This window comes from Ruditapes philippinarum, unplaced genomic scaffold, assembly GCF_026571515.1.
Source record: "Ruditapes philippinarum isolate M1 unplaced genomic scaffold, ASM2657151v2 ctg3776_1_1_1_1, whole genome shotgun sequence".
NCBI lineage: Eukaryota > Metazoa > Mollusca > Bivalvia > Venerida > Veneridae > Ruditapes > Ruditapes philippinarum.
In genome coordinates, this window is record NW_026866522.1 from 84,805 (window position 1) to 97,255 (window position 12,451).

Consider the following 12,451-nt stretch of genomic DNA (forward strand, 5'->3'; position numbering starts at 1 on the left):
AGATAGGACTGTTTCGCATTTACTTTTTATTTTGATTTCATATTTTAGGTATGAGACATTCTCTTACTGCACTTTCAAGTTCATGAAATTTTAAGTTTGACTGTGTAAACATAAATAAAGGTCATTATTGATAGTGTACAAAACTTTTAAAGAACATGATGGACATTAATTACACCTGAAAAACAAAAAACAAATGCCAATTAATTTGATAATCATTTTCAGGTGAACTATACAAAGTATATGGAGAGCTGTCCTCCTTGCCCCGGCATCCGCGTCCAGATTTCAGATTAAAGTTTTGGTGCAGTAAAATACTTAAAGTATCAGCTTCAAACTTCAAATATATGTTCTTTGGCCTTCGTGGTCAATTCCTATGCATCAAAACTCCAAACCGGTGTTAAATAGCTAATAAACACCGCTAAGATCGATATTATTTCTCTAGCGTTACTACTTCGAGAATTATTCCCCCTTGAACTTTGAATTTATGTTAACAAATGTTATTTTTTTTACTATGACTTCTTGTCATATGGATAAGAGTTATAAAATGCAAGCCCTTGTATTCCCAGAATTATCCCCATTTAATTTTTGAAATTCATTTGTAAATTGATTTTTTTAGTATTATCTTTGTTGTTATAAATGGTATCTGCTCTAGACTTAAGATAAATAATTGTTATTTGTCATTAGTCACATCATGCATGACAAGGTTCATAACTCTAATTTCTTTTTTCAAGAGTTGTTTCCACTTTGAACTTATAATTTACTTTAAATTCTCTTTGCTTTTATCATTTTTGTTTTTGAAGGGATGGACTTCAGATTTCAAATTGCTGTCTTTCCATTAAAGTAACATTAATTTTATTGACAAGATCAATATGTTGTGCAAAATATAGAACATTTGACTGCTTTCTTGATACTAATACAAATATATATTTTTATCAGAATTGATTTTTCTTTCATAGTTTCGGTTTCCTTACTGCATCCAGTATCTGATGAGTCGAGTCTCTGTCTTCTGTGACAGTTCTTGTTTTCTTGCATTTCCTATCATATTCTTTAATATTCAAAATAAGACAGTTACATTCATATTCTTTCATATTTAAAATGGTTACCTTCAATAAGATATTTATTCATGGAAATTAATGTCATTTCATCCACAACTATTTTCTAACAATAGTTTATGCATTTATTTTTAAACAACTTAAATATTATAAGCGGCTTAATGAGGTCATCCTTAGCCCATAGTTCCATTCTAAAATGCGCCAAAATGACACTTTAATGCTGTTCATAAATAAAATGCGCTCAAATGACGCAACTTATCTGGCATCCCCATGCTGTAGGGTTATTTAGGATATGAGTCTGATTCTAATTTAGATAGGGAAAATCCGATTCAGCCAGTGAATATGATTTTATAATTTTGTTCTGATTACCACTGTTTGAACCAATGAGATTACAGCTATTTTTAAATCATATAATAGTGAACAATATTCTCTGAAAAACTTTTTGGACTTGTCTGAAACTTCATTCAAAGTGCAAGAATATCTTTGCAATAAACAGTTTCACAAACAGTCCCAGAATATATTTGAACTGAAAATATATTTTACAAATTGTGCATTACATATAACTTGCACATTTTTTTATTATATGGGTAACACACTTTAGACACAACCCAATGTAGCAACAATACATAGAAGAGACGATATGTCTCAAGGCCAAGTCCCGAAGGCCACCTTCATTAGCATAAGTGTGACCCCATAAATATACTTTCTTTTTCTTTGTATATACCTCAGAGGCACACATAGCTCCACCTACATTAACATTTTTCAATATCTCAGAGGCACACATAGCTCCACTTTCATTCACGCTACTTAATATTTCAGTGTCACACATGGCACCAGCTATATTTACACAACTCAGTTTCTTGGACTCATACATAGCTCCAAGTTCATTTGCAATGCCCAATATATCAAAGTCACAATATCTTGTAATTTTGTCTATAACCTTTCCTACCTTATCATACCTAGATTTCTGATTATCATCAAAAAATCGCTTTTAACCATTCTAAATATCTCACTATCACATGTAGTCTCACTGTCAAGAACATCACCTGATATCGTATTGTCATCTAAAGTTGTGGTCTCATTTACTTACAGTAACTTACAGTAACTGGGATGATCCGGGGTGAAACTTTATGTTGCGGTGACACTTACCCCAGAGCCCCAGTCGATCCAGGCAGAACCCGGGACGATTTTGGCAGAGCCACGGTTATAAGAACCCAGTGGATTGAAAACGTGCAAAAATGATGATGTTGATTTATAATTTTCATTAATATAATTCTAAATGATATTTTCTCCTATTTAATAAGTAATTCATGATGACTTTCTGAATAATCCTTATGCAAGACTGGACAGAAGGGAAATGGGAAGGGTTTTATTGCAAACAAGTGCAATCATTGCAAATTGCAAATTGCCGTAATTCTTTTGAAATGAACTGGGCTTTGCCGGGACACTACAGGGATCAACGATAGCTCCATCGTCATCCTCCGGGGCTCTGCAGGCTTTCACAGGGGCTCTGCCGGCATTCATCGGGGCTCTGCCAGCATTCACCGGGGCTCTGCCGGCATTCACCGGGGCTCTGCCGGCATTCACCGGGGCTCTGCCGGCATTCACCGGGGCTCTGCCGGCATTCACCGGGGCTCTGCCGGCATTCACCGGGGCTCTGCTGGCATTCACCGGGGCTCTGCCGGCATTCACCGGGGCTCTGCCGGCTTTCACAGGGGCTCTGCCGGCATTCACCGGGGCTCTGCTGGCATTCCCCGGGCCTCTGCTGGCATTCACCAGGGCACTTCTGTAGCTCTACCGGCTATATCATACCCAAGATCATCCCGGTCGTTCGCGGCAGGGCTAAGGATGAAGCCGGTAAAGCTATACCTTCCCGGATCACCCCGGTGATATTAAATATTTTATTCCATTCGGGGTCGAATGCCGAATGTTCCAGATCATCCCGGACGTTGCAGGCAGAGTTATGAATGTATCCAGTTTGTTCCTGGATCATCCCCGGACGTCTACCAGGGCTCTGCCAGGATGTGAGACCACATCTTAAAGCTAAAATTTTCTTCAATTATGTCCCTGGATTAATTACAACCAGCTAAAGCATCACTTTCAGTAACATTATCAGATTTCTTACTGTCATCTATAAGCCCTACCTTTAATATCATCACACAATTTCTCACAGGCACTTAAAACCCTTTAAGATGGTGCATGATCATTACTGGCCATGTACACTTAGAACTGTTTCCCTTTTAAAAAATCGATAATTTCATGAGTGGAGTTAACTGCGAAACAGTTCTAAGTACTTGAGTTTTCTTCCAAAATCAAGACATCTACTCTGAAACTAATGAATTTCTTATGTGATATTATTTAATAATATACCAATGAAAGGTTTAGCTTTCAAACTTGCTTTGATTTCACTTATTTAATGCAGTTTGAGTTGTTTTTATTTAATCTTGTACATTTTATACTCAATGAAAGCGAAAAGGTTCTAACTGCCATTTGCAGTTAGAACCCTTTCGCTTTTTAAAAAAAAAGTTAATTTCACTTAGAACCTTTGGACAATTTTTCATTTCACCCTTTTATAAGTAAACTAAATCTTATATATTTTGACATAAGATGTATATGGGTGTTTATGTTACAAATATGTAAAAAAGTGAATTTTGTAAAAATAGTGAGTTAGAACCTTTTCGCTTTCACCCCTCGATACACAAATTTGCATTAATTTTGGGTTTTCACTGCTGTCAATTGTGCAAATCAAGTTATGGTTTTGTCCAAGTCTTGTAATATACGAAACATGATTAAATGCCACATATTTTCACGAGCCGGGACGGCGAGTGAAAATATGTGGCATTTTATCATGTTGAGTGAAAATATATACCATATTTCACGAAAAACGATAAAAATAACCTTTTTATTTAATTTCATTATCAAAGAAAAATGGTTACGAACCCTATTGCTTGCTACGCAACTGCAATTTTACAGCGCGCAGCAATATATTATTGCGTCTTGTTTTGCACGCGATATTTGGCGCTACATTATGACGTCACGTAAACAACTGTTTAAACGTCTGTACAGCGTTAATAACTGAATTAAAGATATTGGTGTTCGGATTTATTTTCTTAGTTAGAACATTTTCTATCATTCTAGATAGTTTTCAAAGCAAAATTCAACAAAAATTTGTTTTGTATTTATCAGATTTTTCAAACAAAATGGCGAAAGAAGTCCCTTAAAATAAATATGAGTTTTGACTCCGCCCACTTTCATATTTATATTTCATATTTATTTTTAAAAAATATGAAATATATTTGACTGATATAGCACCATATTTCATGGGTAAAATTAAATAATAATATATCTTTTTGAAGTTTTTTTTTTTTTAAATAATGTAATAACTGGAGGCAAAACACTATTCACGAGAAAATGTACCTTTTGTTATTTTCATTGCTAATAAGAAATACTCTGAAATTTATGATATAAAGTCTTCCTTTTGCACTTAAATGTTGATTTTTATGTTTTAGTATTATTTGACAATGTCTGGGTAGAATCTAATCTAATCTTATCAGTGTCAAGTTGTTTTTTGGCTGGTCAGTGATAAGGTGCTCGAATATATCCCTTATGGATTTTTGGAAAAGTCATAAATCACATAAAATACTAGCAAAATTGTTTAAGATGCAAACGGCTCATCAAATTTATTGAATTAAATGATTTCAAGAAAGAAACAAAATATTTTGTATTCTATCATTAACAAATATCTAATAATTATGTGTTTGTCAATCTCAGTTTCAGAATTAAGGGTTATTAAATAATATACAATTATTGATTAGTGAGCCATTGAATATGATGTGTCAGTGATATTCAACGGCAGATGACATATTGACCGAGGCGATAGCTTTATTATATGAATAGGATAAGAATTAAAAATCTAGAAGGACACATGTACAGATGCCCCCACTGACAACATATATATGGTATATAGTGAAAAAATCAACAAAGGGCCATAATTCTCTTAAATTTGGTTGCAGCAAAAATTCCTTCCTTTAATACCATCTACACATTAAGGTTGTTCATCCCAGGAAGTTTAAGCAAAATCTGCCAACAAGTTTAAGAGGAGTTGCGTTCACAAAATTTCTATATGGTATATAGTTAAAAAATCAACAAAGGGCCATAATTCTGTTAAATTTGGTCGCAGAAAAAATTCCTTCCTTTACTACCATCTACACATTAAGGTTGTTCATCCTTGGAAGTTTAAGCAAAATCTGCCATCCAGTTTAAGAGGAGTTGCATTCACAAAATTTCTATATGGTATATAGTGAAATAATCAACAAGCTAGGGCCATAATTCTGTTAAATTTGGTCGCAGCAAAAATTCCTTCCTTTACTACCATCTACACATTAAGGTTGTTCATCCCAGGAAGTTTAAGCGAAATCTGCCATCCGGTTTAAGAGGAGTTGCATTCACAAAATTTCTACATAGTAAATAGTGAAAAAATCAACAAAGGGCCATAATTCTGTTAAATTTGGTCGCAGCAAAAATTCCTTCCTTTACTACCATCTACACATTAAGGTTGTTCATCCCTGGAAGTTTAAGCAAAATCTGCCATTCAGTTTAAGAGGAGTTGCGTTCACAAGATTTCGGGACGTATGGACAGACGTACGGACAGACGGACGGATGAATGGACGGATGGACAAGTGCAACGCTATATGCTCCCACATTGTGGGGGCATAAAAAACACAAAAAGTACAACCTTATATACATGTACAAATTTTGCCTTGTTGAATGTTCAAGCACGGGAAAAAAGACACAGGTGTTAGGCGTGCAGCCACTACGTGAACACTGCACATACAAAAGTAATTCAAGTTTATACTCATCATTGCGATGTAGCCTTCAAGTATAGTAGTAAAGTAATGATATTTTAATCGAGAAATATGCCATAAAGAACAAAATGCAACAATTATTTTTTTAATTATCACGTGTAATTAACAGTCTATGGTGTATAATGGTCATTGAATATGAGTCTCAATCTATTTTTAGACTGGGAAATCCAATTCAGACAGTGATTATGATACTGCACCAAGTGTACATGATTTTATAAAAAGTTCTGTTGACTACTGTTTGGACCAATGAGATTGCAGCTATATTTAGATCATATAATAATGTACATTTAAAAGATAGAAGACCAATTATTAATTATCAGAACAAAACTTTCTTTTATTTGTACATAGTACATCATATATTCCATACAATTTCCAGGCACATAAGTATCATACTATTTGTCTCTAAAATTATCAGAGACTATTCATACTGTATCAGGTCTAAGGGACAAAACTCTTGCTTTACTGTTGAATTTTATAATTTTGCAAAGAGAGACAAATCTCCAGTCTTGTCTTTTACTTTTCAAGAGAAATTCTTATGTTTACATTGATTGGATCTGTGGTCAGTATTCTAAGAATTCAAATGATTGGTTCACCGATCGTTGATTTTAAGCTATTTTATATGTCATGTGATTTCTTGGTGGGAAAAGCCAATGTGTCTTTGTTATTATGAAGAAAAGATGTTAGAAAAAAAGTGTTTGTGGTCAAGTTATTTATTTCCTAAGTTGGTATGATTTTATCCTGACTGCTGCTAAATGCTTTATTGTAAATATGGAGAATTGCATTATTGTGATTCTTGTTTATTTTGGTCCAGTCCATTGATTGTGAAATTTTTAAATAAGTATGAGTTTCATAATGGCATGTATTGATCAAGTCATCTTTCATCTTTTATTCACTATTAATATTAATGAGCAGTGTCATGACAAAACCAACATAATTGGTTTGCGACCAGCATGGATCCAGACCAGCCTGCGCATCCGCGCAGTCTGATCAGGATCCATACTGTTCGCTATCAGTTTCTCTACTTGTAATAGGGTTTGTAAGCGAACAGCATGGATCCTGATTAGACTGCGCGAATGCGCAGGCTGGTCTGGATCCATGCTGGTCGCAAACGCACTATGTTGGTTTTGTCATGACACGGCTCATTTAACCTTGTAGTTAACAGTCACTGGTGCGATAGAGAGAATGTATCAGTAATAAGATTGATGTACTATACTCACCCCTTACATGGTAAGTTAGTTACATGTGATGTATTGTATATTAAATGTGTGTATAATTCCTTAATCTATACATATGATATTTAAGGATTGTTGCTAAGTTTAAAGGACTGATTGAACAATGATTATGTTCTAGATAACATAAGATATGATATTAATTAATGTAATGCATTGTTTCTTCTTTATTTTACTTTACATTTACATATTGTTATATACTTATTTCAGAGTGTTGTTTGTACCTTTACTTGATGTAACAACCTTACAGTAATTGAAGATTAGATTGGTGTATAAACATGATAGAATTTTAGAGCTGTTGTTGAAATGATTTAACAAACGCGAACTTACTTGACCCTCAGGGGCTCGGATAGCTACATTAAATTGCGCCAAACTACATGTACCCTGTTACAATACCTTATTATAAAAAGAGTACATCAGGTAATTTGTATAATCAGTTAAATTATTTACTACTGTCCATTTAGTATTTCAGTTAAATTACCTGGTTAAATTAATTTAATTTTATTAGTCAAAATTATTAATTTTTTAAAATGTGTATCAATTATTGATCGGCAGAAAACTTATAATCATACATTGCTTGATATTGTTTCTATCTATGACAGCTCTAGTTATTTTAATAATAAAATCAATAAAATATTTTTATTTCTACCATTTTAACCATAATTCTAATAATGAAATTACATGTATATTGACAGAAATTATTAATTTCATATATTTCATATATTGATAGAAATTATTAATTTCACAAAGTATAAAAAAGGGAAAATGATAAATCAATTATATTAATAAAATCTTATTTTAAACATTCCTTTAAAAAAACTATATTAATATATTATTATCAATAGAAACTATGTAACAGTAACAAAATCTGAAATATTACTTCTTATTCTTGGTGAATCTAGTGAATTTAGTGTGATTTCATGCAACTGTAATATTATCATTAATTTCAACACAGGCACTTTTTGAGCTTATTTCATAGCCAATTATTGGTCATATCCCAATTGAAAATAGTATATTATTTTCCCAATCCACAAGAACAAATTCCCAATTGAAAGTTAATGAAAATATTGAATATCAAATGCTAAAATCTTTAAAAATAAGGGCTTCTTCACTGTTAGGGTGCTTAAATGTTTGAAGATGCCATCCTAGACAGTAATTCTTTGCATTCATTTAATCAAAGCAAAATTTACATGACTTTATTGATGCCTTTATGTGTTATTTGATACTATTGAACTGTCTTGATGGGTGAAGTGTGTAATGCACTGTTCTAGGGGTGAAGTGTCTTGTTCCCCATTTTATTTAAGAGAAGTTTACAAGCAAGAGCATTTAAATTAAGAGGCACTGTTGTGACTTATGATAGACTCGATATTGAGTTTATCTTTTGACTGCACTATTTATATCACTTACATGTATGTAAAGAGACAGTTCATGCACTCCATTGCGCCAGTATTAATATAAACCGGAAGGTGTCTATACGAAGAAGTGGGGCGAATCGGTTTGGGGCGAATCGTTGTTATAATTCGTCAAAGAATAATAATCTTACTGAATTTAATCGCATGCCAAGCCAATGTTCCTCCATCTGATTCAACATCTTCGACTTTTGATAAAATTCTACCCTCCATATTACTGAGTACAGAGATTCATTTCAAAATTACTTCTTTTAGAGGAAATTACCGTAGGAGACTGGAAAATCCAAAATTACGTCAGATTATTTTTAGTAACACGGACTTTCCGAGAATCTGGTTCCTTGTCCTTATATGATTCCCGCACTTTATAGAATACCAGAGATGGGAACCAGATTTAAGTAAGTCGTAATCTGGTTTCCTGTCCTATTTAGGTTCGAATACTTTTTAGAAGTGCGCAGGGGACCAGACTAAGTAAGTCGTAACTATTCGGCTTTCATCGCAGATAACATTATAGGTCAGACTAGCCTATTGCTTTTTCGACTAACATTTACACTGTCATGTTTTCAGCATGCTACTCAAAGTTTTTTTCATTTGTGTTTAACTGAAAAGCAATCGTAACCGCAAAAAGTCGCTGTCGCTTGTCCAATTATAGCTTGAAAAAAGAATCCATTTTAATGTTTTCCAATATGTTTTGCCTGAAATCAATCGAGTATTGATTAAGAATTACATCAGAATTTCGAGAAAGAGACTCTTTTTGTGCACGATTTTTTAATTCTGCATTCTCCGAAATGCGACTATGGTACGAACATAGGACTCTTACAATATTGAGATGTTTTATATTCTTTTAAATTTGTACTCATAACAATATCAATTAAAAGACTACATTTGTATATTTAGGAAATAGATATCAATTCTGAGTGCATTGTTTAAGAAATAATATATCCCAAACTGTGATTTTATCGCTCAATAACATCACTGTTTGGATTTCGGATGCGAGGAATTATATCACGAGGGAGTAGCCCCAGTGATATAATGATGCGCATCCGAACGACAAACAGTGATGTTATCCAGAGATAAAATCACCGATTTGGATATATTATTTCGATTCTAACACGACATAAATAAATAAATGCTGCCGTACCTGCTATTAAACAAAATTGCGCCTGATTTGTTTCCGTACTTATTGTCAGCGCGTCGGATTTTATAGTGGTTACGTCACATGTATAATGATTACGTCACATGTCTAAATATAGAACGTCAAACAGTGACTCTATTGCATAATAACACACACTTTCGGTTCTTCTTTGTTCAATAGGGAAAAATGCGGGTCGTGTTAGAATTAGGAAATAGATATCAATTCTGAGTGCATTGTTGTAGAATAATGCACGGTTTGAGTTCAAATGCGTAGTAATATAATCACGAAGGCCGATAGGCCTGAGTGATTAATTACAAAGCATTTGAACGAAAAACGTGCATTATACAATAATGCACGAAGAATTAATATCTATTTCCATTCTAACACGTCAAGAAAAAATATAATTATTATTATAAAGTTGGACTTTATGTTTGGCGGTTGAATTTGTTTTCGCCTCAGAGTTTCCAATAGAAACGTTCTTTAAAGGCCGTTCCAGTGGGTTGAAAAAAACACTGTCGTTAAATCTACCGTGTGTAGAAACATTTTGAAAATAACGAATTTTGAAAACGTTGATAAAACTTTGTTTGTTTATTTTATTTCAGTCTATAATTTTCCAAGCGAAATACAAATTATTAAAAGTGAAATAAATGTAAAACTTAACTCGTCTGCGACGTTAAAATAGCGAACTTGATTTTGATTGTTTTTCACGTTCTGTTTGGCGCATCATTGTGACATCACGTAAACAACACTTTAAACGTCTGTACAGCGTTAATGACTGAATTAAAGATATTGGTGTTCGGATTAATTTTCTTAGTTAAACCTTTTTCTTTCATTCTAGATAGTTTTCACAACAAAATTCGACAAAAAATTGTTGTTATTTATCAGATTTTTCAAACAAAATGGCGCCCTCAATGTGAAAATACACAGGGAGATAATAAGAACGGCGAGTGCATTGTTGCAGAATAATGCACGCTTCGGGCCTTCTTTGTTTATATAGAAAAATTTCCGATAGTGTTAGAATGTAGAATAATGCACGGTTTGAGTTCAAATGCGTAGTAATATAATCACGAAGGCCGATAGGCCTGAGTGATTAATTACAAAGCATTTGAACGAAAAACGTGCATTATTATACAATAATGCACGAAGAATTAATATCTATTTCCATTCTAACACGTCAAGAAAAAATATAATTATTATTATAAAGTTGGACTTTATGTTTGGTGGTTGAATTTGTTTTACCAATAGAAACGTTCTTTAAAGGCTGTTCCAGTGGGTTGAAACAAAACTGTCGTTAAATCTACCGTGTGTAGAAACATTTTCAGAATAACGAATTTTGAAAACTTTGATAAAACCTTGTTTGTTTATTTTATTTCACCCTATAACTTTTCAAGCGAAATACAAATTATTAAAAGTGAAATAAATGTAAAACGTAACTCGTTTGCGACATTAAAATAGCGTACTTGATTTGATTGTTTTGCACGTGATGTTTGGCGCTACATTGTGACGTCACGTAAACAGCACTTTAAACGTCTGTACAGCGTTAACGACTGAATTAAAGCTATAAGTGTTCGGATTCATTTTCTTAGTTAGACCTTTTCCTTTCATCCTAGATAGTTTTCACAGCAAAATTCGACAAAAAATTGTTTTTATTGAACACATTTTTCAAACAAAATGGCGCCCTCAATGTGAAAATACACGGGGAGATAATAAGAACGGCGAGTGCATTGCTGTAGAATAATGCACGCTTCGGGCCTTCTTTGTTTATATAGAAAAAATTCCGATAGTGTTAGAATTGGAATTAGACTCCTGCGGTACACAATTAACCTGCAAATGTAGCGTTTAAAATGTTATGCCTCCGTAACGGGCGTATTCTTTTAAATAAACATTATACCAATCAAATAAAGATTTTGAAATATTGTTTTGTATTTCTTAAAATGAAAAAGAACAAAATGTATTTGCACAAACAATGGAGCACTGTGACCTGCAGAAGTCTTATTTTACTATGTTTTCATAACGACTATTTTCCGGTACAGTATATACTACGGTGACACAAAGGAGACATGTGTGTGTTTATTTATCTCGTGCGCACGAGATACTATGTCGTGGCCACGAGTTACTAAGTCGTGACCACGAGATAAATAAGTCGTAGGAACGAGATTGCTCCTGATTAGTAGATGACACCTAATAATTTCGAGGTCATTGGGTCAAAAATCGGGTCACAATGACGCTAAATGACAAATCAATAACGTGTATAAATGGCACTTTTACATGCAGGTGAAGTAGGGGCATGCTTGTACAATACCACATGTCTAGTTAATTGGGAAAATTCATATACATGGTGTACATAATCTGATTGGTTATTTATCTCGTGGCCACGACTTAGTAACTCGTGGCCACGACTTAGTAACTCGTAGCCACGTCATAGTATCTCGTTCCCACGACTTAACTATCTCATGGCCAAAACATAGTAACTCGTGGCCACGACATAGCATCTCGTTCCCACGACTTACCTATCTCGTGGCCACGACATAGTATCTCATGCGCACGAGATAAATAAAAACGCACACATGTCACCTTTGTGCCACCGTACCTTAATTTGTGCCACCGTAGTTGTTTATTAAAGTGAGATTATTTGTTGTTTTTTTGTGAACCGAAAATGCTTCATTTATGGAAGAATGGCTGTTTAACGAGAGTTCGCGTCGTGCACCGACAAATAGCGCATGTGTTGTACATTAATGTGATTAAATGCCCGATAATTAATATGCTG

General features: G+C 33.8%; 1 protein-coding gene across 2 annotated transcripts in view; it reads right to left on the minus strand.

Annotated features, from left to right (window-relative positions):
• Positions 1-8,882, minus strand: part of LOC132732760 (uncharacterized) — a 28,596-nt gene extending 19,714 nt beyond the window's left edge. Inside the window, exon 1 of one of the 2 annotated variants that reach the window (XM_060719259.1) lies at positions 8,687-8,882. In XM_060719259.1, the coding sequence (XP_060575242.1) occupies positions 8,687-8,765 (79 nt within the window). In that variant the 5' untranslated portion in view covers positions 8,766-8,882. The remainder of the gene's footprint in view (positions 1-8,686) is intronic. The other variant, XM_060719260.1, reaches the window with a different exon arrangement.
• Positions 8,883-12,451: the final 3,569 nt, after the last annotated feature.